A 25,609-nucleotide genomic window follows, 5' to 3' on the forward strand; every position below is an offset into this window, starting at 1 on the left:
TTTTTTTATATTCACACCAAATTTTTTCACCAAAAGAAAAAAATCAAAACCCAAGGGAGAAAATATCCAGTGCCACAGGGGTCAGTGTGAGTTTTGCCATTTATTCCCACGGGAGCAGGATCAAGACATTCAATTCTTAAGATCACAGATGCTATATTGGCTCCAGCCTCCTACAATGTCAGACCGGTTTGCCCAGCAGGGTTAGCTGGGCATGTGTGGAGGGAAGAGATTTGGCTTCCAGAGACTGATCTTCCATTCCTCACAAACTCGACCTTCCCGCTGAAATCAATGGGAGTCTCAGAGGGAGAAGGAGTGCAAACCTGGGGGCATCTGGTCCCATTTCATCCAGGTACTGAAGCAGACGCCTAACTCTGCCCTCATCAGTGGGACTACTCCTCTGCCTAAAATTAGGCAAGTGCTTCCCTACTTTGCTGAATCCGGACCTACGCCCCTTGCCCTGTCCATGTGAAAGTGCACATGCGTATCAAATTCTCTCCAGGAATCTCACAATGGCTCCGAATATTCCTCTTAATGAGGCATTTTCTTTTCCCCCATCAGTGAAAAATGTATGGCTGTAGATACTGTATGTGTTCAATCTATCATATATGACCATGGGGAGGAACAGGTTCCTCAGTAGGAGAACAAAGGTGGAAATCCCCTCAGATTTGGCAGAGGAAGATTTCTTTTTTCCCTTAAAGGATCCTCAGTGGGTGCAAACCAGCATAGAGGCATTGAAATCAGAGAGAAGCAGTGAGACCCAGTGGATCAGTAAACTGTAAACTGGGATTAAGGAGACTTGGATTCTCCTCCTGTTCTGCTACTCAATTTGCTGTGTTAACTGGAGCAAGTAACTTCACCTCTGTTTCCCTACCCATCTTTTGTGTGTCTTGTCTATTTAGACTGCAATGTCGTCAAGGGGGGGGGGAACTGTCTATTATATGTATGTACAGCACCTAGCGCAATGGGGTCCTGGTTTGAGCTGGTGCTTATAGGCGCTGCTGTGATATAAATAATAAAAACAAAACAAATCAAAACATCAGTTGAGCATCTGGCTCAATGGGCCTCATTCACACCTGTATCACTGCAGTTTTACCCTGGTGAACCTTGGTTGAAATCGATGAACTTCCACCAGCGTAAACCTGGAGTAACTCAGTGGTGACTCAGATGCTTTTTTACACTTACTGCAGGTGGGACTGCACCAATTTACACCCGCTGAGAATGTCCCAGAGCAATGCATTAGTTCACATTTAAACTTGCGGCTATAAACAGATATGATTAGTCTATGTGTCATTCAAAGACATAGAAACAGAACTTCAAGGTATTAAAATAAGAGTCACCATAACAAATACAGACACCAAGAGGCAAACCGAGATGGTCTTTAGGAATTTAATTAGAAATACAGCAGCAATAACATCAGTTAGTTACATATTTGCTACAATGCTTATACCTACCATAGACAACTTCTGGGATTATAAAAATAAGAAATATGAAGATTAAAACATACCAATTAATTAATCATTATCCTAAATTGCAATGGGTTTACTCTAACCTTGTTTCATATTCATGTCCTCAGTCTGAAACTGGAACCGCAGCCAAAACATCACATTTATTCTAATTCACTCTATGTAACACAAATTTACTCAGTTTTCTTCTTTCCTTCCAGGTGAAGTGAGAGAAATCATTTTTGTTCTGATAATCTTTACATTTAAAAAATGTCTAGAAAGGAAGTCTGTCCCAGGAAGTATCTCTGTGGAGTGCAGTGAACTGCTCTGTTACACATATTGGGCCCCAGTCTCGTTTACATTAAGTTCCACTTCCACCACTCTGGCCATGTAAATATGCCTTAAAGCAAGGGCTGCGGGAAGGGATAATGTGGGCACTCTTCAGTAAGGCCATCTCACACTCCCAGAGAGGTGTAAAGATATCTTAGTGTCCGCAAGAACTTACATCCTGCATGCAGTAAAAATTGATATGAGATTCCATTTTGTATTTAGTAAATTTTCTGGATTGTTAACAGCTTTATTACAGAAAAATCACCTTTTATATCAGCATAGGCATATTTCTGTAATAGCTACAAATGCCATCTTTTCTAGCAGTTTGCAGGAGCAGGCCTGGATTAAAATGCTGTGCAAATGCATTATACAATTAGAGATTGTCGCTGCATGTAGTGATCATGTCAAATGTATTTCAAATGCATTTATGAACAGAACCTTAAAGTTTAGAAATGCATCTCATTTCCCAGGGAGACACCAAAAATATTGCTGCATGAACCCAAGAACACAAAGAGACCCATTAAGTACATAAAACACCCAATGTCACGTCAGTTGTCAATTAAATGAACAGTCTGGGCTGAAATTAGTCTGACTGTAATAAAAAAAGCATTTAGGAGATTAATGTCTGCAGTACAGAAGAGAGCAGAGATATTAAAAGGAAACATATGCGCACTAAAAACAATTATTTAATTCAAGTTCCTACTGTTCATGTTGAATCACACAAAGGATATTAATAAGACTGTCACTTTTCCTTCCTGTCAATGATGAAAGCAGGAGGCATTTCTACAAACACGAGCTGTTTCTTTTCTTTTCCTAGGCTGAGATACTGGATGATGGGGCAATAAACACATTCATATCTTTGCTGCTGACCACTCTTTACTTTTTAGACTGATAAGCCTCTATTTTCAACTAATGTAAGGGCTGGGAATGGCCATGGTGAAGATACGTCAATACACAGCTTCCTGGAAACACTGAAGTTGAGTCAAACAGCAAACATGGAAGTAGTAGTTCTATAAAGTGATACTTTTTTACCCCACCAAGTAGGACAAACAGTGATAAAATTCACTAGGGCAGAAAAAAACTTAGCAGTATCAGGGACCCAATCCTTTCTACCATTGAAGTCAATGGGAGTTTTGCTATTGCCATGGGTGCGGCAGGGTCAGGCCCTCGGTGGCAGAATGGTTCAACAATGCTGCATTTCCAAGATATCTTATTCATTCCTTTCAAATGAACCCCAGTGGAAGGGTTGAATGGCAAATGTAATGATCCATCAGCTGCACTGGGGGAAGCGTTCTATAACCCAGGTTGTGGCACATGCTGTCTGGACACACTTGTGTGGAATAGTTAGGACTGGGCTCACCAACAGTTTCCTCCTTTACTCTCTCTCTTCCTTTCCCTTCTAAGGGTTTGCAGCTTTGGGTTGGTGGGTAGCCCCGTGCCCAGTCTTGCAGCCTGGTGCTGGATCTACTAGTGCTATGTATCAATGGCAATTAGGGCCTGTTCTCAAGTGGCAGGCCTGGCGCTCCCAGAACAGTGTCCATTTGGGGTCTTTCTGGTGCAAATGGCAACACCAGGCAGCCCCGCCCCACATGAGTAAGTGTAAGGGTTCCAGTGCAGCTCTGGTTAGGCTGACAGGAAAATTAAATTAAACGAGGCTCTCGCTCATTGTCTCCAGCTAACAGGCTGGGGGGAATGGCGGCTGCCCAGGGGATAAGGAGAGAAATCCCAGAGAACGTGGGAATTGAGTGAAAACTATTCCCTGGTCAGTTCCCTACTGGTCCCTTTACAATTCCATATCCTCACTCTGTTGTGAGAAGAAAAGGGAACTCAGCAGCCATCATGGGGGTGGAGGGGGGCACAGCTCCCAAAACCCAGCCCCTGAGCTGTCTCCTCTCCACTTTGCTGGGAAGGTCCCAAGGATTCCTAGGAGCAAAAACATGTTAGATGGATTCTCTGAATGTCACAGCCATAGATATAGGGAGACTCCCACGTGGCTAGGGGGGAGGGTTGTGCAGGGTTTGGGGGGAGCTGGTTTGTTTTTTGGTTGATGTCTTTTGGGAGTTTGGGTTGGTTTATTTTGGGGGTTGTTTTTGTTTGTTTTTTGTTTGTTGGTTCATTTGTTTGTTTTGCGCTTTTTCTTGACAAAGCCTTTTGGCAGGAAGGTCTGTTTTGAGAAGAAAGAGCTTTTTTTGGCAGGTGGCAATTACCATTAAGCTTTGGAGTGAAAACCAGACTGTCCCGAGCTCGGGAGGAGCAGGGTGCTTCTGGAGGGAGACACAGAGGAGAGGGGTTCAGCAAATTGTTAAAACTTTTACCACGGGACAAAAGGGGGGGGGCTGGAATGGAATAGGGGATGGGGGAGGAAACCGGGAAGGACCCGTTTTCTCCAGTTCTGAGAAATGATGGCATTTTGTTAGTGCCGATTTCCCGAAAGGGGGGGGGGGAGTACGCATTCAGGTGTGATCCGAATTAACCCAGTGTCCTGTTGTTGAAACAATAAATCACACATGCGCTTTCATCTCTTGGGATGCTCCGCTTACATTCACCGCGCTGTATTCCGAGTGCCGGCTGCGCTCGTACCCGAGGCTTCATCCCAAAACGGGGGCGCGTTTGCAAAGAAGCTCCCTTGTCTTTTCCCTCTCGACTTCGGCAGAATGGCTCGTGCCGGCTTGGATCACAATGGGAGGGGCCCGATCCTTCCCCCAGGGGGCGAGCCTGGAACCAGCCACTCCCAGGAGCTTCGGAGTTCATCAAGTTGCTGGAATGGGGGGAATTCACACCAGTAACCGGTGTGAACCGAGCCTGCCTTATCTTCAGCAGGAGGCTCGCCTGAAATGCAATGGTGGAATAAACCCCCAAGTCAGGCGCTAATGTAGGGAGTGGTGGGAAAGAGAGAGAGACAGACAGACCTGTTTAGTCTGTGGCGAAGTAGTTCTGGAGACATTGTGCTAGCTGGCTAGATCCTGCGGCGAAGGGTATTAAATAGTTTTCTATTAATAAAACGAACGCAAGCTGTATTGTACCCAGAGCTTTGCTAGATACTATTTCAAAGCTGGGCATTTCCTAAGCCTTGCCAGATTCGTGTTTTAGGGTGCGCCCATGGGTTCCCTTCCGTCTTCCTACGATTTTATTTTGCCATCCAAATTTGGCTAGCAACGTTTTTTCCAAAAAAAAACACCCATTGCTCTGGTGACCCCTGTCCTGTGGGTTATTGTCCAATGAACGGCAATGGGGAAAATCCATGGTTGTCCTCCTCTACCATTGCAGCCAGAGGACTAAATGGGGGGATTCCCCCCGCGAATTGGATGTGCGGCAGGATCTGCGGAGCATCTACCGCAACAGAATTTTGTGTGCGGCAAAAGACAACGTACTTGTAACATTCTGTGTGCACTTACCAGACTAAACCTGCCAGCTGTTTCCGAGGCAGCGGGTGGGTTTGCTGCATTGTGCTGTCGCTATAGCTTTCCCGAGCCAGCCTAGAGGGACATGCGGGGGTTAACTCTACCTGAGGAAAGCTCCCCTTCTGCTCTGATCTGGGGGGTGAAGTGTTACTGGCCACCCATGACAATCGCTGAGCGTCTGGGCTTTTCTGGCTAACTTTGGTCACTTTCGCAGGCTCACCCGTTCTCCAAAGTGCCTGTTGACATGAGAGTGAGATTCCTCTGTCATGGGGGAACAAAAAAATCGTGTGAGAAAAGAGAGAGCGATTTAAAATAGGCTGGGGCCCCGATCTCCTTCGCATTTCTCTCCGGGAGCCAATCTCGGGTCAGCTGGTGCTTGTAAATCAGAGACACGCTGCTTCTGTTTTAATGGGATTTGCATTTTCTAAAAACTTTTCCAACGTTCAATTTCATGCTCGGCTACACGGGTAAATACACTGCCACGTCACCGCCTACCGCCCGGCTGTAATGAACAAGCAGGGAGATGCTTATTTAAAATCACGCTTCCAGTGAAAGGCATTACCCGGGTGCTATCAGCAGCCTCCACCTGAAATAGTTTTGCAAGACGGAGCGTATCTGAATTGCATTCTCCTCCGCTCATGCACAGCGGGACACTTATGCGCCGGGCTTTGTATGGGGCTTCCTAATGAGATTTTGATCACTTTTTTTTAACCATTACTTTGCCGATCGCTGGGGTTGGAGTTGCGTTAAACGCGCACAAACACAGACACACACACACACGCACAGCCCCAAGTACTCGGTCTCACTGCCCCCAGATTGCATCCAGGCCCGGGCTACTGACTCCGGCAGTGAATTGAGGGATTCGAGCCTCACCCCATTGGACTTCAATGGGGCAGGATCAGTTCCTACATTACTAATTATCAGAGGGGTAGCCGTGTTAGTCTGGATCTGTAAGAGCAGCAAAGAAGAAACCTGTGGCACCTTATAGACTAACAGACATTTTGGAGCACGAGCTTTCGTGGGTGAATACCCACTTCGTCAGATACATGCATCTGACGAAGTGGGTATTCACCCAGGAAAGCTCATGCTCCAAAACGTCTGTTAGTCTATAAAGTGCCAGAGGATTCTTCTTTGCTGCTTTTACATTACTAATGTCCCGTATCAGGATCTGCTGGAACAATGGAGCTAGGGGTCCCAGTGCAGGATTCGGGGAGGGGATCCTTTCCTTCCATACCGACCCGCCTGTCTGTCAAGACACATTTAAAGTTCGGCTTAACAGAAATGGACTTGATAACAGGTGTGTGTGTGTGTGTGTCCGAACTGTACAAAACACGCACGTGTATTGGGACAGCTATGTGCACAAATTAGTTTCTTTCTGCGTGTATATATAGCCAGAGATGCGGGTCTGCTTAAATGTTTTGCTCTCTGTTTAATAGTCCTGGGTGGCAGTTTCCTGCAGTTTGGTTTGGGTTTTGTTTGGGTTTTTTTTTTCATGCCCGGCGCTGTATCTGACACACACAGGCTGCCTCGAAAGCACCTGTGCGCAAGGTCCCGCACAATGACGCGGCGCGGAGAATCCTTCCTCTGCCCCGCTGTCACTGCCCGGAGAGGCGAGGGGCAGAACGTTCTCTCCGATTAACCCATAACCTGCTGGGCTCACTCCTGCTCTTCTCCTTGGTCAGTGAGACCCCCCCCCCATGGGAGTAAAGAGCTACATTCGGTCTAGAGGGGTTCCTGATTGGCATCTGTGCCCGGCCGTTTGTGAACGAAACTCTGCTGAGCACTGTCCCCTTCCTATCCCTGGCTGGCTGGTGCGCTCCGCGGGGCTAGACAGTCAGGTCCGGAATGCTGGGGGATGAAACTCTATTTTGAATTGCTTTTCTGTCCCTAGGCTCGGCGAACCTGGGAGCTAACGCTACCAGGGTCTTTAGAGGGGTTAAATGAAATGTGAAGGAGTCAGAAAAGACCCTTGAAGCCAAAGCCAGGAGTTAGGACATTTCTTGGTTCAGTTTTAGCTCCAGAAGCGGTGATAAGTGTGGCGAATAATGTGTTCCTGCTTTCCCCTCCAAGTCTGGCCACAGGCATTTATTGGAAGCAGCATCGGGCCCCGTATTTCCCAATAAAACTCCCCAGCAAACCCACTCTTTGCAAAGAGAATTTGTTGGACAGAAGGAAACAGCGCAACTGTCTTTGAAACTCATTCCCGTAAAAAGACAGTTTATCCAAAAGAAAAGAAAAGTGAATCCCTGCGAACACTTCACCTATATTCTGCCACAGTTCCCTGCTTTTTGTGTTGCGTGAAATAATGAGTGAGGGATAAAAACGACTCAGTCCCAGCTGGCTTTATTAATCTCTCGTCATTGATTATTGCTATTATCGATCATAAGGGAAATAATTATAGCCGTCTCTATCTATGCTTCACAAGAGAGAAGTGGGATGAGAACTACTGTCTGATATGCTAGCAATGCAGCCATTTGATTCATGGATAGAAAATCTACCCATCTAAGCTATTCATACTATAGTTTAATTCCCTGCTATATAAAACTAGACGGTAGCCCACGTGTCCCCGCTTGGATTTAGCTACTTTCTTGATTTCCACCGGTAAAAGTGTCGGTTTCTGTCCTGGGAGAAAGGTTTCCTCTTCCTCGGATGATGGTTTCTATGCTTGGCCCTCATTCCACTAGCGATGGGGCGGGGGAGGGTGTTTTTTTAATTTTAAGACAAAGCTCAGGTCTGATTTCAAGGCTCTCTCTCTCCTACAGAAACTGAGGACACCATTACGTCCTGCTCACTGCTTCAATTCCTTCCGGGATTTTCCCCGCGTGCCTGTCTCTCCCCAAAGTGCAAAGCAGAAAATGTTGCCCTCAACTCTCATGCTAATGTCCCCGCTCCATTGCTGATCCTTGCAGTTACGCGGGTGTTGGGGACTTCAGATGAGTGATCGTCAGCAAGGAATCACCATCTGTAAACAATCATCCCTGGGCAAAATGTCAATCGGTAGAGCGGCGCTTATTTACGCCTGGCCAGGAGCAGGCTTTCTGCGTTTGGGGGACAGTTGATTAGTAGGGCGGAGAAGGACATCCAGGGGAAAGCATCCGGACCTCCTGAATTTAGCATCGCTCTGCAAAACAGCTGTAGGGACACCTGAGGGGGTAGTAAAAGCAAAAGCCACAGCAACCTCTGTCTCCTCCGCTGTTCACTTCTCTTTCCAAGAATCCGTTTGCGCCGGTCCCCCTCCCCTCTCCCTCATCGGATCTGCTACTTAGTTCTTGGTCCATTTTCAATGTATTTCAGCAAGCAAACGAGACACGGGTGCATGCCCGGAAAACCAGCGCAGGCTGAAAGCAGAGAGGGACGCAGAGGGGGACAAGGGCAGGTTACTTTTCGTTGTTGACAAAGGAAGGGCAGAATCCAAGCACCGCTGCAGACAATCGATGGACCCTTGTCTCGGGTTACGGATCCGAGCTCTCTCAATGAGTCTGGCAGGCTGATAACTGCAGGTTAGGCACCTGAGATCAACTCCTTCCAAGGGCTTGATGGTAGAGGAGATAGAAGGATCTGGGGCATGAGTTGAGGCTGTGGAAAGGCGCTTTGATTTGCCAGCCCTGGCCTAGAACAGGAAAAAGGCCGGTGCGCGGTGTAACTGACAGCAGCGCAGGGCGCAGAGGTCATGGTACCCTGCGCTTATTTGCAGGACCCAGTATCATTACAGGGCTGGGCGAGGAGCTGGTTTCCCCACCGCTTTTTCCCTTGCCGTGTCGAGAACTTCTTTAGGGCCAGCACAGCAGCTCTCCCTAGCGAGCCCCCTCCTGACAGTTTCCACCTCAGAAGCATTCGGCCCTGTTGAGGGTAGTAGGGGCAGCTTGGGGTGTCGGGGATACCCGCTCTGAGTTTGGGTTTCCGGGCCAGAAATGTAACGCGAGCCCCCCTGGGCCAAACCCAAAAGTCCAGAGGTGGCAGTCCGCGCTTGGGGGATCTGATGGGGAACACGCCGAACTCAAGGGCAGTAATGTCTTGATTGCCAAACCTCCAGAAACTAGTCGGAAGGGAAGCCCCTTGTTTAGCGACCCTGCCCTGATCTGAAGCGATCAATGGTTTAAATGGGGTCCCCTCTGCTGCTCTGGCTGACGTCTTGAATGACACCGAGTCAATGTGTTGCTCTAATAAACTCTTCCTCTTGCAGGAACAGCAGCATCTAGCAATGGAAAGACCCCGGTTCGCTCGCCCTAGCTGCCTAAATAGCTCTCCTGGGAGCTTTAAGGTCCCGGGGAGTTTATGAGGCTGCAGGAGGATGTTGAATAGACGCGACCACCCGCGGGTTTGGGTTTGATTTTGGAAGCCGGGGAGCTGCTAGGTATGACAGCCAGATCCACGCGCAAAGCCTCTCCTGGTTTGCAAGACGATTAATGGCGCAGCCCTTATTTAGCGAGACTTCCAGGTGAGGGTCAGGCAGAGTTCAGTGGGAGACACCTCTCCCATCGCCTATTGAAGCAGCCTACAGTTTCCAGCATTTCCTGCGCGCACGGATCGACCGAATTTTCAGATCTAAGACTCCCGCCCCTCCCTATACGCTTCTAGTGCGCTCTCCATGCCAGGCCAGATGTTTCCCAGCTGCTGCGGTTGGATCCATTCAGCTGAGTGATTTTTTTTCAGCTTGCCACCTACAACATTTTTAATTCCACACACACAAAACCAACCCTGCAAATCAATAAATAAAGGAGATGAGAGAGCTGTAAAATAAGAGTGGTTTATGAGCGAGAGGGGAGGATTTTTTTTGTTTGTTTGTTTTGTTTTTAAGGCTAGTTTTGATGCCTTTCCAAAAAATAGCAGCGGGATAAATGGACTGTATCAATAAAGGGTAAAAAAAAAAAAAACAACCCTGATTATTCCACCCCCTAGAACTTCCAGCCTGAAGAAATTATGCCTTGTCAAAGCAGATGTTATGCCTGGGATTTGGGAATAGTTAGCCACAGTATGAACAGCGGGAGCTTGTGTTTTGCCCGGTCCTCTTCTGTTTTGCATATAATGGACCGCCAAGGTAGAGTCAATGCTACAAAGTGGATCTAGACCTCATGACAGCACCGCATAATTTCCAACCTATTGATTCAGGAGCCAGGTGGCACAGAGATCAAAAGGAGCCCCCAGATTTTTGTCCCTGATGGCAGTGGGGAGGAGAATAGTGTTTAAATATGCAGCAATGGAGATATTTACAAATAAGGTCATTAGAGGGGACACGCCATTCGAACCTTCAATAGCATCATCTGAATTCTTTAGGGCCTGATCCAGAGGCCACTGAAGAAAATGTTGAGAGTCCTGCATTGTTCACTGATCTTTGAGACGGGTGCTTTTCAGCCCTAGGTCTCAAAGCGCTGGAAAGAAGAGCCAAATCGTTGGCTCCGTTTTATAGATGGGGAAACTGAGGCAACCGGGGGATTATAGGGAGTAGTCGGTGGCTGAGCCGAGAATAGAATTCGATGTAAGAATTGCTCGTCCTTGCAGGGAGAGCAGGGAGGCCTTTAACACATAAATACTGGAGTCCGGATAAGGTGAGAGGACACTATGAAACGCGTGTGAACAAGAGAACAAAACAGGAAAAAGAATTTACTCCAGTGTTCTATTCTTGCCAGCTCAAAAACTGTAGCGACCTGTTAAGTCATTAATTTTAAACACAGCCGAATACCCGCTGTGTTCGGCCTTCTGGTTTCATAACATGCCATTTCCCAAAGCAACAGGGTTTTTCAGGCTGTTTTAATAGAATTGCCATTAGAAGCAGCAAGCCTGGTACCACCATCTCTTTTTCTACTTCCGCAGAAGCCTGCATTTTGATCAAGGAAGATTTCGTCTTTAAAACTGACGGCAGCATGTTCTAGTGTGATGATTTTCAATTTAATTTTTTTCTAGTCATATGCCGGTGTAGTCTCTGAGGTGCGATTAATGCTTAACTCAGCAAAACTGTGATTGGAAAAACTCCCGTGTTATGTGAATTTAGAAATGGTTTTAACTCAGATTTTGTATGTTTATTATCAAGGACGTTAGGTTTAAATCCCTGTATTTTAAAATGACGATTTAAAAAAAAATTTCCAGTGCCTGTAGATTCATTAATATTTTTAATGGATAAATCATCTTAGCGAACGAAAGACAGAAACTCTGCATGTAAGATGATAACTTCTTCTATATTCTCCCTGGAATATATTAACTGGAAGTTTATTTTAAAGAGAACTGCCTGGGTCTCTGCTGTGTTAACTGGAAGTTTATTTCCTGCGCTGTCTTGTGTTTTACCGACATTCTAACGAAATTTCTTCTTCAAAAGGGACTCTCCTTATTTCCAGAACAAAATCAACCCAAGCAATGTTTTTTGTGCCTATTTCAACTCCCATCCTCCCAAATTGCAAAATGACTTGGAATCACAGAATCATAAAGTTCACACGTCCGATTCGAAAGCAATCGGATACCATTTTTCTCCGGATGAATCCTTTTCCGCATGTTCCCCACAACAAACTATTTCGGTTGCCTTGCCTAGAGTTAATGAATATTATCACTCCTCCAGGAAAGCACAAAGCCCCCAACAGAAAAATAGAAATTGGGTACTCCTTTTCCAGCAACCATTTTTAGCTAAACTGGCGAGGAATCTCTCGAGTTAACAGGGCAGCAGACTATCCATCACCGCGTGGCATGCTGTTTAATATTTACTCGCTTGAAGGTTATACACTGCAGAGGTAGCAAACTCGGAGGCTTTGGTTTCCACTCTCTCGCATACCTGGTTTTAGGCGGTTTACGGATCAATATACCGAAATATCGGATTAGGAATATTTCTGGAAGAAAGAGGATAATGTGAACTGACTTTAGCCTGCACTAGTCTAAAGCAGAATTACAGCTTGTAAAATAGTCTCCATCAGTCTCCCGGGAGACCGGCTCAGCTTCTACTTGGGTGTTCCACTCCTTGTTAGCCCGACAATAATTAGTCTCATCCTACCCCCAGGATTTTTTAAGATGATCAATAAATGCATTTTTTGCATAGAACTATAAAAGGCCTGGCAGGGTGGCTTCCCTGGCTGTTTAGAGGGCAACACACTTTGCAAAGCTTAACACACTAGGTACACAGCAGAGACCCAGGCAGTTCTCTTTAAAAGTTGGAAGTGTGACTTTCTTATCAAACTGCTGGATATGTCATCTTCTTTGTGCTTTGATGTCTGGTGTCTTTTGAGACCATCTCTGCATGTCATTACCCGGCTCAAACAATTAAAGAGGTGGCTTTTTTTCCCTTTGGACGGGAAATAAGAAAAAAAATGCTGGACACAATTAGATGATTTTTGGCCTCAGATCTTAACTCTGAATAGTGAAACTCGCTATTAAACTGGCTTTTCATTTCTTAAATAGACAAGTTAAATACACGGATATTTGGGGCCTTAGATTTTCACTGTGGGATGTGAAACTCGTGATTAAATTCATACATAGACCCGTTTAAATACAGGGAGCCCTGATTTTAGCGAATTTTATCCTCTAGGATGATTTCGGCCGTAGAGAGCTAACCGTGATCGCTAGAGAAAGTCCTTATTACACTGTTAACTGACTTTTCATAGCAGGCGAATTTGAATACTTTGATTACTAGGCAACCCAGCTGCAATCCAGCCAGCTCCTTCAGCCAACGTTACAGCGCTCGATTAGAAAAACTGACTGTGCATCTTCAGAGAAGTTTAATGCAACCTGGGCCCTTTCGGCTGGATGAGCTGACCGGACTTTAGACTTCACAAAAGCAATTAAGTTTGATTGGATGGAACCTGTACCTTTCTCCCCTCCCTCCCAAAAAAAAATCACCCTGATCCTGGAGCATAACCAGTTCCAGGATTTTCCGGCTGGGTGGAAATAGCGGGTCAAACAGAGTCCCGTATCTCTGGTGCTGTTTCACCCAGTGAGAATACAGTCTGGGGGAGGTGGGGGCTGTGGAAGGCTTTGGATTTTGTTCGCTGGAATATGCAAACCAGAGGGGATCCTGGCAAGCCGTGTGATTGAACCGAGTTACCAAGTTAAAGAGAAAAGGTTGCACTGGCCTGGGGTTGCCATGGCCCTGCAGACGCGTCAGCCTGAGATGTCCCCAGCTAAAGGCATTCGGGGCCTGCGCTGTGACATTTGAAACCCCACTCCTCTTATTCTTCTCTGTTTGTGAGAAGGGAGGGGGTGTCACACGGGCGGGGAGAGCGGGCGGGTGAAAAGTGCCTTCCCCCCTTTGGCTGATCAGAGTGACCTGGCACATTGGCAATCCGGATTGAGGGGAGAGTCCATTCTTTTTACTAGAAGAAATGAAAATGGGGGGGGACCTGAGGTATCTTGTCAAGTCCTCTATCAATTAGGTGCATCTGCGTGCGCCCCACTTTGGAGCTCTTGGTTGTGCTGGTGGAAACCTGTCGTAATTGGGGGGAAGGGCGCAATTAGTCCATTCTTTCTCACCAGAAAAAGAGGCTGGGGCGGCTGCTTTCTTGGGGTGAGGGGGCTCTCACACTGACCCCACCGCAGGCCCCCACGACTCCTTAGGGAGCAGCTGATGGCGGCCAAGAAACGCAGCCAGTTCTGAGCGCCGTATCCCAGCCGGTCTCTGCGTCCCTTCTCCTACGCGGCGCGAAGCTAGGATGTATTTATTTGTGTCATATTAATAAAAAGAAAAAACCGGGGGCCGAAGTTGGGGAGGACATGGACACGATATAGATCAGGCGCGTAAATTGGCCATTTGGTAGATTAGATCTCTTTAAAACGCTAGCTTTCTTCCCAAAGTACCACTGCATTAAGGGACCGCCTAGCTGAGAACCGGTATCACAAAGGCCATTCCCTATTTAATTCAGTCCTGGAGTGGGCTTGACTTGAGGTTAATTCCCCCCCCCCGACACACACACACACACACACACACACACACACACTCATTCCCTCCCCCCATCAAAGGATCCCAAGTGCGGTACGTGGATAGACACTCGTTTAATGACAAGTAATTGAGAAATCCGAGGAGCAACATTACGCGTGGAACCGGGAGATTATTAATTATTTAAAAACCATTAGCCTCTCTGTGTGTCCTGCCCGGATCTCATCTCGTCCGGGAAATAGAACCTGTCACATCAGTCAGAAGCGACTGGCCCCTTCGCCTCCCTTTTCACGTGGAATTTATTAATTGCCATCTCACGTGGGAGGGGGGTCAGAGAAAAATCTCTGGCTGCCCCCACCGCCCTGGGGCCATTTTCAGAACGGTATCACACTGGCCCCTTTGTATGGGCGATCTGTTGTGCAGAGGGCCCGAATACCCCATGTCAGCCGCCTTCAGTGTCTCACCCAGCTTGCTTCGGCGTGAAATGAAATCCGTTTGCCAAAGTCAGATCGCGTCTGCAGAAACTGCGCAGCTCCTGGAACCCGTTCGCAAGGGGATAAAGAGATCCCCGATTCCTGCTTTTCTCTGCGCCTCGATTTTTAATAATAATCCTTCCTATTTCCTCTTGGGAGAGAAAAAACATTTACTAGCGACCTGGAAACCCTTTTCTGCAAGCTCTGAGCACTCCGGCTCCTAGACACCACCCAAACACGCTTTAAAGAGTGGCGTTTGCTGATGCTATTTTTAATGTGGTCACCTCTGGGTTTTGTGTTGGGTTTTTTGGAGGACTGCCCCCTCATACCAGTTAAAATAGATTTTTCTGGTATCCTCTGTCAGGGTAATTCAATGCATATGGATTTGTATATCCTAAGAATGAGAATAAATTAAATATTTTTAGACTCTCCTTTGACTTCTCCTATGCAGTGAATTCTCTTACATATGCACTTATGCCTAACACGAATTCCTTTAAATTCACGGCCACGCTTTGAAAGTTATCACCGAGCAAACTCAGGGCAGGTGTCGGGTCTGTACAGGCATTTCTCGGCTATGCCTTGCCTGAAGTTTTCATAAACTGGCAGGCTTCAGGAATTGCTGAGATTTTCTCCGTAAAGCTTTCATTCCGTAAACCTGTGTTTAGGATAACACGTGTGTGTGTGTGTGTGTGTGTGTGTGTGTGTGTGTGTGTGTGTGTGTGTGTGTGTGTGTGTGTGTGTGTGTGTGTGTGTGTGTGTGTGTGTGTGTGTGTGTGTGTGTCGGGGGAGGGAGGATTCAACTAGCTCGGATGTGCATTAACACCAAAGAGCATGTTTTAGATCAATCAGCACGAAGAAAAAGAAGTGAATCGATATGAAAACAATTCCGTGTGCTATAAAACCCAGTCGAACGCAACAGAGCCCCGCTTGCCTCGGAAGGAGCTGGCTATGGCCAGTTTGTTTTCCGGGGGAAAAACTCGCAAATGAAACGCGAGCGAGACTCGTGGACTTTCAGCGGATTAGTCCCTGAGAAATCAGTTTCTTGCAATGAACTGTCCATAAACTGAGCCATAGAAAGACCCTGTGTAGGGTCAGGTTTTCACTGCTTCCTCCTCTCTTGCCCCCCAGTAGGGAAGGTTCCCTTTTCATTGAATTTAAAAAATTAGATTTAAATTTGTAATCAACCACTACTTAATAAAAAACAATCCTTCCAAGATCATTATGCCTGGGGTGCTCCCTGTTTCAACCTCCTCCGCTTTAATCCAAGAAATTACAGATGGCAAAAGCCCTATTCGATTCCCCAGGATCGCCTCCCTGTTTATCTCGCTGGGTTTAATTGGCGGGGGGGTTTAGAAATGGGGAAGCTGGAGATTGGAATTTAAAAAAAAAGTTCTGGAAATCACCTACCTGCTGCCCCCCGAGCTGCACATGGCGATGACAATCCTCGAGCAACTGCCACTTCTAGCGGCATCGCTGCATTTATGGGAGCTCAAATTGTGCGACTGTTGACTTTAGCACAAAGCAAAGATTTCACTGCCCGCTAGTTTAAAAATGAATATTTTACCAAGATATCGATCAGCGTAATAAAATTCAGTTAAGCACAATGGCTCAAAAGGAAAAAAACACAGAAAGGGACGCGCTCTAATATCTGTGTAAATTTGCTGAAGTATGACGTGGCGCTGAAAGTTTACCCTCTTGGAATTTGGATCTAGATTTTTTTTTTTTGGTTGTTTAGTGACTTTTGTTTATTCACCGCTCACGGTTACTTAAACCACCAGCCGCAGCAGCAAGAGCTGGATGTGGTGGAGAAATAAATATAACTAGGGGGGAGGTTGTTTGTTGGTGGAGGTTTTTTTCCGCCCTGGGTGTGTGCACGATCCATGGGGAAAGGGAGCGAAGCACATAAAGGATCTGCTTCTAAAGCAGGCATCCAAATGACATCCTTTTTATGTATGCGGACAGAACTACATCTTATCTGTCGGGATCAGCGGAGTGAGAGGCGCTAAGTAGTTTAAAACTACCATTGAACAATGGCCATGTGATACAGAACATAACAGGTTAGAGCGCCGCAGTCTCGCGTCATTGTTCCCAAATCAGCCTCATTCCCCGCTGCTATTCTCCTTCGCTGCGGGAGCCTTTTATGTGATAATGAAACACATTTTATGCTTTGGTTCACAACGTGTGTGTCCTTGCAGTGGAGAGACGGACAGATTTCTGGCTGGATCCTAGTTCGGTTTTGTTTTGGGAGGTTTCTTTCCACCCCCGCCCTCTCTCTCTTCCCCCGAACAATGGCGAATTTTAAGAAGGATTTGAATGTTATTTTGGGCAACAGATCTATTACTCCTTAAACGCGTGGGAAAACAACAAGTGGCTGGGAAACGGGGTGAATTTACTGCGTGAAAAAAACATTTCAGCACCAGACTTGCTTTCAGGGCGAAATGTTTGCTGGATTCAAACCTCCAGAAGCTGTTTTTAAAAATAGCACCTCATTCTCGGTTTGTAAAACAAAACGGGTGGGTCATTTGATTCTACTCTCTCTGAAAAACAAGTGACCACCAGTGTGTATATTAGATATGATTTATTCCCTACATCATGGCATTTTTATACGGCCCTGTAGTGGTGCGTGTCTAGATACAGACGTAACAGTACTCACACAAACACTAATTATATTGTAATCAGATCCACGAATCGCTCATCTATTGATATGTAACAAATCAACAATTAGAAGGAGTTTTTTCAGTGCAGCGTCGATTATTTTTCTTGTCGTATTTGGTTAAACCCTCCCAAGTGTACATGGATATTTCTGGATGTGAAAAATGCAAATCTACCCTAGTTGAACGTTTTTTTCCTCTAATAAGTAAAATCTGTGAAGAAACATAGACGGTTGGACAGGTAAACAACAGCAGCCTGGGGACAGTTTTTTCCCACAAAATATGCCATGCATGAAATGCACTGTATTTTCACAGGCGTCATTCCAGTGCCTAGATTTTCACATGTTAACTTGTTTCACTAGCTCCACTGGTTCGTTCAGGGATGAAGTATTTGACATTATACACACATGCACTGCTCCTGTTAACTGTAGTGTGTGGGTATGGATCTAGCAAACTGTTTTCATTATAATCCATACATATTAACGTGTTCATTATTCCTGCCAGTTCTCTCTATACACAATGAACAGGAGGAAGGAAAACCTATTCAGCTCTATGTTATATGCTGAAAACAGCTTTACAGAGTTGAATATACATTACACCCCCCCCTTTTTTATCACCTCAGTAGATTCAGACGTGGAATGTATGTTAGCGGCACATTCAGGGTCTTCCTCGGTTGTAGTGTGATACAGGGAAAGTATCTTGTCCCAACAAATTCCAGCCCAATCCTGCAGGTATCGAAATCTGTGATTTCCGGGGGGTGGGGGTGGTGAGCCCTGCGTTTATATTGATGGCTGTGAAAATATTTCGCCTTCTAGGGCGCCCAGTCCCTCCCTTTTCTCCCCAAAGTAGCCCCAGTGAGTAAACCGAGAGAAGGATTGTAACATGGTGTGTGCGTGGCCAGCCCTGTTCCAGGAAGGGGACAACGCTCAGGGTCACTCAGAACTTTGGGCTGCGGAAGAAGTTGATTGCATCTGGGTTAGGCACTAGTCCCCTCAACCGCATCTTGCCCAGCCTTTGGGCTCATTCACCTTCCTCCAGCCGCCCCTCTAGCTTCTCAGGGCCCTTGGTCCGCCCGGCGATTCGAGCAACTCAAGGAGTTAAGGGAGCTCTCGGCTGCCCTTCGCTCAACTGATCCCTGTCAAGGTTTCAGCAAACTCCAAAGTTCATGACATGAAGGACAGTCTGTGCAGCGTGTCACCTGGCGCCATAGAGACCGACCCAGTGTGTTTGACACGGCTCCTGCCTTTCAGACGGAATTCCGTGTCTTTGAACAGTCTCAATAACTAGCGGGGCTCTGGGGGGGGGGCGGGGAGGGTTGTGTCAAGGGGAAATGGGGGGGTGGCTTTTAGTAATCAGCTGTAAATTCCTGATTTATAAGACTAACATGATCTATAATGGCTGGAAGGAGCCCAAGGTAAATGCGGGTTTAATAGTAATGACTCCTTGTTTCGTTTTCTTGCTTGCTTGTTTGAAGAGTGAAATCCAATCTCAAATGTTCCTTTTGGTCAGAACTGGAGTGACTACAGCTTGGGTAACTTGTAAAACTTTTCAGCTACACATGAAAAATATCTAAGATGCACATATGGGTATAGGACAAGTCATTCACGTGTCTTGTGTGTATTTATATAGAGAGAGAGAGAGAGAGAGAGAGAGCTTATACTTATATACATATATAGCTTTTAATCGATGTGTATTACATCTATATATATTCTTTTCGTAGATGTATGTGTAGAGCAGGGGTCAGCAGCCTTTCAGCAGTGGTGTGCCCAGTCTCCATTTATTCACTCTAATTTAAGGTTTTGCGTGCCAGTAATACATTTAAACCTTTTTAGACGGTCTCTTTCCTTACGTCTATAATATACAACTAAGCTATTGTATGTAAAGTAAATAAGGCTTTTAAAATGTTTAAGAAGCTTCATTTAAAATTAAAATGCAAAGCCCCCCCCCAGATTGGTGGCCAGGACCCGGGCAGTGTGAATGAAAATCAGTTCGGGTGCCGCCTTCGGCATTTGTGCCATAGGTTGCCTACCCCTGGTGTAAAGATATAGCTTATATTTTCATATGTGTATATATTATATATCTTATATAATATAAGTTAGCTTACATTCTTTTCCGGCTTTATATGACTATATACTATAGAGAGAGAATAAATATACACAGAGCTACAGGACTATGCAGAAATATCTTTTTAAATTATTAAATTAATTGAGCCAATTTGTTTTCCATTTTCCCTGTCAGTATTTTCCTCCCTCAAGAGGGAAAAATTGGAAAATCCGAAGAAAAAGATTCAGGGGGAAAAAACGCCAATAACACTTTAATATATTTTTGTGAAGATCTGGCTGTTTGGGACCAGAGCTCACATTTATGAGCCATAAATAAAGCATACAGAAACGATAAATTAATCAGATCCAAGCAGTTTACTCTCCCGGTAACATCAAACGTTTGTATCAATTACAACAATCTATCCTGACTTTATTTTCTTTTTGAGAATTTTTCTCTTTTTATTTTCTTTTGTGATTTTTTTCCTCTCTCTTTTTACAACGTGACAAGTCTTTTGGTCCCCGGTTTAAAAACTAGCATTATTTCACACTGAGTAAGTTTTCCGTCACTTTCACACACACGCACAAAAAAAAATAGATATATTTATAACTCCCTGCAACAAAAAAGTTACCCCACCCTCTGCTGCCCAAGAAATAAAATACCCCCCCCCCAATAAATCAACCAAATATCCCCGCTTGAAATCGGGGCTTAAAGAGGCCGGGGCAATTCCGGGGCCTGATCCCACAGCCCCTTGGACTTTGGAGCAGGCTGGACGGATGGAAATTTGTCCTTTGAGGATGGGGTTGGGGAGCTTGGAACACAAACAGACACAACACCTTGAGCCAAGGACCTCATCAACACGGTCCAACCTCCAGCCCCCCGGGCCGGCTGGGCTCTGCAGGGGAGCTTCAGGAAGAGTTCATGATGGGCCGGGAATACACACCTTGGTAATAAGAGGTGTCGCCGGCCAGCGGGGAGGCTTCTAAGCCACTTTTGTTCGTGACGGGGCCCATGGCCAGGCTGCCGGGCATGGGGGAGCCGTACCCGGAGTAGTGCATCACCTGTTCGTAGGCCTTGAGGTCCATTTTGTGGTGGTGGGGGTGATGGTGCGGGGGGTGGTGGGGGGGCGGCGGCTGCTCGGAGGAAGACATCAGGTTGTTGATGGAGAAGGGGTGGTTGAAGGCGTAGTGGTGCTCGGGCTTGAGGTGGGCCTCGTGGGCCAGGTGGTGGGGGCCGAGCAGGTGCTGGGCCGGCGAAGGGGCCTGCTGCGGGGGAGTCCCTTTGAGCTCGGCCAGGGCCCGCTTGTGCTCGCGGCAGGGCGAGGCGCCGGGGTGGGGGGACTCGGGCCCACCCGCCGAGCTGTCGGAGGAGCCTCCTTCCCCGGCTTGGGGCGGCTGCTGCTGGGGGGGCTGCTTCTTCCCCCCGCCGCCCCCTTCCTTGCTCTTCTCGCACTTGAAGCGCTTCTGGCGGCGCAGGTAGCAGCCGTTCTCGAACATGTTCCCCGAGTCCGGGTGCAGCGTCCAGAAGGAGCCCTTGCCCGGCTTGTCCGGGGAGCGGGGCACCTTGAGGAAGCAGTCGTTGAAGGAGAGCGAGTGGCGGATGGAGTTCTGCCAGCGCTGCTGGTTCTGCCGGTAGAAGGGGAACAGGTCCATGATCCACTGGTAGATCTCGCTCAGCGTCAGCATCTTGTTGGGCGACTGCTGGATGGCCATGGTGATGAGGGAGATGTAGGAGTAGGGGGGCTTGGCGTGGGTGTAGCTGCGCCGATAGGTCTTGGGGTCCCGCGAGCGGCTGAGGTTGCCCTGCCCGTACATGGGGCTCATGGAGTTCATGTTGGAGTAGGGGGCCAGGGCGTTCATGGAGCCGGCCTGGGCGCCCATGGGGCTCATGCTGGGACTCAGGTGGGGCCCCATGCCGCTGCCCATGCCGGCCATGCCCCCCGGGCCGGGAGACATGCCGGCCAAGGACGGGCTTATGGCGGTGTTGGTGTAGGACATGCTCATGGAGCCGGCCCCGCTCATGGTGGCCGGGCCGCTGCTCATGGCCGACATGCCCATGTAGCTGTTCATGCCCAGGCCCGGGTTCATGCTGCTCACGGAGGAATAGCTCTGCAAGGAGAAGGGGGGAGAGCGGAGGGGTGATTAACCTCGGCTGCCACGCAGTGCCTGCCACCCCTAGGCTGCTCTAACAATGGGGCTGCTGGCCGGGCGGGGGGCGCCCCGCAAGCCGCCCCGCGGCGCCCGGGATGTGTAGGACGCGGCTGCCGGGGAGAGCTGCTCTTTATTGGGTCTGAAAAAGCAGCAGTCAGCTGGTGGGGGCAGGGGGCTGCTCCCACCCCAAAGCGCCGGGAAGGGGGAGCGCTCGCCCCCGGTTGGGAACTGGGGTTAGGGACTCGGTGGGGGAGATGCTACTGCCCGGGGCTGCGGGGGCCGCAGGAGTGTGTGTTGAAATGTGCCGGCCGCCAGGGCCCTGGATCAGCAAAACAACCCTGCGATCCGCGGGGGGCTGCACTGCAGACTACGTGGGGAGGGAATACACCGCGGGGCAGACGGCTGGCTCGGTCCCCGGCCCCACGCGCGGGGAGCCCCACCCGAGGCGGCGCAGGAGGACTCTCCGCAGCCCAGCGAGTCGCGTGTCCCTCTCCCACGCTTCTCAAAACCCAGCTTTCCAGCCATAAACTTTTCCCCTTTCTGCCTTGCCCCCCCGCCCCCCTGTTTTCTTCAGCCACCCCCCCCCTTCCCGACAGTCCCACGCCAAACACAACTTTGTTAGGAGAGCGCGGCGCAGGCAGGGCAGAGGATTTGGAGGCGCCGCAAGTCAATATTTGATCACAAAGTTAATATTATCTCAAGGCTAACAACGGTGTCGTATCAACCCAGCGCCCTGTTTTCGCCGAAGGAGGGGAGAACGGGCGGCGGCTGGGGGACGGGAAGGGGGTGTGGGATGGGCAGGGAGGGGGGGACAGAGACACACGCACAAATAGAGGGAGAAGTTGTCCCTACCTCGGGTTCTGCATAGTAGCCGCTCCAGTCCGAGTGCTCGTGCCCTTCCATTTTCACGGCTCCCAGCATACTGGAAGCAGAGTGCATGGCCGTTTAAAATTTAACAGCCACAACAACCGACGACAAGAGAGAGAACAACCCAAAAAAAAAACAACCCAGCCCTCCCTCCCCTCTGCCTCACTCCCTCTGCTGAGCCGGGCGGAGGGGGAGGGGGCAGAAGCGGCTGCTGCTGGGGTGGGGTGGTTGCGTTTTCCCCCCCTCTGGCTCCTGCTGCTGCTGCTGCTGCTGCTGCTTGGCTGGGTTTGTTTTTCTTTCTTTTTTTTTTCTCCCCCTGCAGCCCGGAGTCGCCCGGCGGCGCTGGGAAAAGCAGGAGGCGGAGGACAAGCGCTCCCGTCACCGAGTGATATAGCACCGGGCGCCCCCGCGAGCCTCCAATCCCCAGACCCTGGGCAGCCGATTTGAATAATCAGCTCACACCTAGTCGGGAGCCTCCTCGCCTTCGCCCCCCTCTTGCGCACACCTGCCCCGAGCTGCCCGGCGAGGCAGGCAGCAGGGGGACAAATCCTGCCCTGGGCAGAGCGAGCCAGAGAAGGAGAACGGGTGGCAGCTGGACCCGTCTTTATTGGCCCGCGGCTTGTCATCTGGCGAGCAGTCTGGGAGCCAGGCTGGGGGGAGCGGGGTGCTGCCATGTGGGCAGGGACTGCAGGACGGGTGTCTCTGCGCTTGTGTCTGCGGCTGGGGAGGGAGAGGGGCCTCCCCCTGCCTGGGTGCCGTTGGCCTGCTCCCTCCCAGGGCTGCCCAGCGGGGTTGGGGGCCCTGCTTTGCCACCAGCCAGGCTCCGGGCTGGGGTTTATTTACCCGGGGCTCTTTGCTGGCTGGAGCTCGCTCGCTGTCAACACGGCAAGCGGCTCGGAAGCAAATTTGCAAAGCCCTGTCCTGGTTAGCACGAGCAGTTTACACACCTGTAACTCCCCCGGAGCTGTGCCTTGCCGGAGCGCCCTGGCTGCACGCGAGATCCAGAACAAAGTCACGGGAGAGCGTGGGATTTTACGCAGCATTTACCTCTGCGTCCAAGCCATGCCTCGGGCTTTCTTGATGTTTCAGTAAGGTGCTAAATGACTTGGGATCACCCATTTGTCTGTGACAGAACAGACAGTTCCAAGGTTACCCAGTCACAGCCGAGGCGCCTACAACATTTCGTAACTAAAACAAACAGGGGGAAGGTGAGAGGAGCCAACAGACCTAAGCCAGGGAATCACTGATTTTTTGCCCCCGCCCCTGAGCAGCCTGTAACCCCATCACGTGCCAGTCAAACTGTGGCAGTAACAGCAAGGCCAGAATAATAATAGTAATAATCAATTAATAATAATAATACAAAATCTTAAGACATCAGGAGACTAGACAGAAAATCCCAAGACTTCGACCTCGAAACTATCTATACGCATGGCCAGCACACAACACAATCCAAAGGAAAGGTGATGCTAGGTAATCTGCTTTGTACAAATTCTGCCAATCGTTCTCGCTATGGCTGCTAACTGTGTGTTCATTCCAAATCTAATGATGGGGGGGATAGATAGATAGATAGAAACAAGCATCCATTGTTTGCAAAACCCACACAACGACCTGCTTACTGTTCACGCGTCAGTATCTGACCAAATGCTGAAACCTGTATTTATTCTAGAGGATACCGTAGCCCTTTGAACTATTAAACGAAGTCAAGTTTATTTAACAGTGTTGGTTCGTCAGGGATTTAACGGGTTTTTCTCATGCAATAGAAAACAGCGATTCTGTGCCGTGGAATGAATCTTGACTATTTCGTAGCCAATACCCCGCAGACAGTTCTACTCCATCGGAATTCCGCAGTTCTTCTTGCGAAGAGAGAAAGTGACTCAAAATTCTGTCATAGGAAACAGAACTACGCCATTACATCCGTTTTTTCATGTACAACTTTCCACGTCCCTCCATCTATCTATCCCCGTCCACTCTATCTATCTATCTATCTATCTATCTATCTATCTATCTATCTATCCCCATTAGGGTGACCAGATGTCCTGATTTTATAGGGACAGTCCGGAAATTTGGGGCTTTTTCTTATATAGGGGCCTATTACTCCCCTCCGTTTGTCCTGATTTTTCACAATTTCTATCTCGTCACTCTAATCCCCATCTATCTATCTATCTATCTATCTATCTATCTATCTATCTATCTATCTATCTATCTATCTATCTATCTATCTATCTATCTATCTATCCACATACACCCCCTCCATCTATCTATCTATCTATCTATCTATCTATCTATCTACATATACCCTATCTATCTATCCCCATCTATCTAATCTATCTATCACTTTCAAATGAATGGGACAGTGTGGCCCATTTTTTCCAAATAAGAGGAACACTTCTAGCTCTAACAAGGAAAGTTAGCACTAATATAAAATGCTCATATAGCATGCCCGAGGGGGTTTTCCTTGAATAGCAGACACTCATCAAATGATTCATATGAAGAGGGGTATAGACTTTGCTAAATAAGCCACAGAGTATATTAAATAGTAACTTTAAAAGGCGTCAGAAAAAATACCAGCCATCCTTCTGATTTAAGCGAGGAAATGAACATTTTGAAAATAAAAAAATTAATATCAATTTTTGTTCTGCAAAATTAGATGCTTTTCTTCTGGCTTTTTTAAAGTCTCTATTTGTTTGTCAACTAAAAGATAACAATAAAAAAGCCAAGCTACTTTGTCCTCTGGTGAGTGAGGCCAGAGGAGACCTTTGGGGAATGAGTGTGGAGAACCAGGATCTGATTAACACTAGTTAAACAAAAATGGATAGACTGGTGCTTCTCCTGTATCTTGCCTGATGGAAATAGACCATCTTCCAAGCCTCCTTTCAGGCTCTTACAGATTGAAAAATGGTGGTAGAGCTCCCCCTGTTGTTTGTTCAGCGGAGCGCCATAGTGAATCTGATTGGGGGCCTGATCCAAAACCCATTGCAGTAAATGGAAAGACTCCCTTTGATTTCACTGGGTTTGGGATTAGGCCCGAAGAGAAGGGTGAAGAACAGCCACCTTCTTCGCTTTTAAACAATGGTTTGCTGCATGATCCCTTTAGTGCAATCAGATGCTTGTACAGTGCTTTGAGATCCTCAGATGAAAGGCAGGTCAAGTATTAGCATTTTCCATCTCATTAAGATTAAACTTTTAAAGAATCCTTTATATTAAACAGCAGCCATATCCCTACAAGACAGCTACTTATAATGAATAATCATAAATAGGTAAATTGGACTATTTAAATAGCCCCAGCACATGAAAACAATGCAATTGTACATTTTGAATGTGCCTCTTCCTGTTAGATTTCTCTTATCTTCTGAACACTTTGTCAGCCACAAGTTATTTGACTTGATGAACTCACTGGGTAAAATTCT

At 47.7% G+C, this 25,609-nt stretch overlaps 1 protein-coding gene and 1 long non-coding RNA gene across 3 annotated transcripts; both read right to left on the bottom strand.

The window, feature by feature from the left end:
* Positions 1-1,374: 1,374 nt before the first annotated feature.
* On the bottom strand, positions 1,375-16,005 carry LOC115649288. The gene is made up of 2 exons (XR_003999794.1): positions 15,902-16,005; positions 1,375-3,695 (listed from the first exon to the last, which is right to left on the bottom strand). It is a non-coding gene; the product is annotated as an uncharacterized LOC115649288 (long non-coding RNA).
* Positions 16,006-19,410: 3,405 nt separating this feature from the next.
* FOXA2 (forkhead box A2) lies at positions 19,411-23,369 on the bottom strand. 2 transcript variants are annotated; one of them, XM_030554323.1, is made up of 3 exons: positions 23,150-23,369; positions 22,188-22,257; positions 19,411-21,293 (listed from the first exon to the last, which is right to left on the bottom strand). In XM_030554323.1, exons 2-3 carry the CDS (start codon positions 22,254-22,256, stop codon positions 20,094-20,096), a joined length of 1,269 nt encoding a protein of 422 aa, XP_030410183.1. In that variant the 5' UTR covers position 22,257; positions 23,150-23,369; the 3' UTR covers positions 19,411-20,093. The 2 variants fall into 2 exon arrangements, with proteins under 2 accessions (XP_030410183.1, XP_030410182.1); XM_030554322.1 differs by lacking the exon at positions 23,150-23,369 and having other exon boundaries at positions 22,188-22,274.
* Between the last annotated feature and the right edge of the window lie 2,240 nt (positions 23,370-25,609).

This window comes from Gopherus evgoodei, chromosome 3 (genome assembly GCF_007399415.2).
Source record: "Gopherus evgoodei ecotype Sinaloan lineage chromosome 3, rGopEvg1_v1.p, whole genome shotgun sequence".
Lineage (NCBI taxonomy): Eukaryota > Metazoa > Chordata > Testudines > Testudinidae > Gopherus > Gopherus evgoodei.

Coding starts and splice junctions, on each gene's coding strand:
- FOXA2 (XM_030554322.1), bottom strand. CDS start 22,274: ATGCACTCTGCTTCCAGTATGCTGGGAGCCGTGAAAATGGAAGGGCAC. Junction 21,294..22,187: donor GCTACTATGCAGAACCCGAG/GTAGGGACAACT, acceptor TTCTCCTTGCAG/AGCTATTCCTCCGTGAGCAG.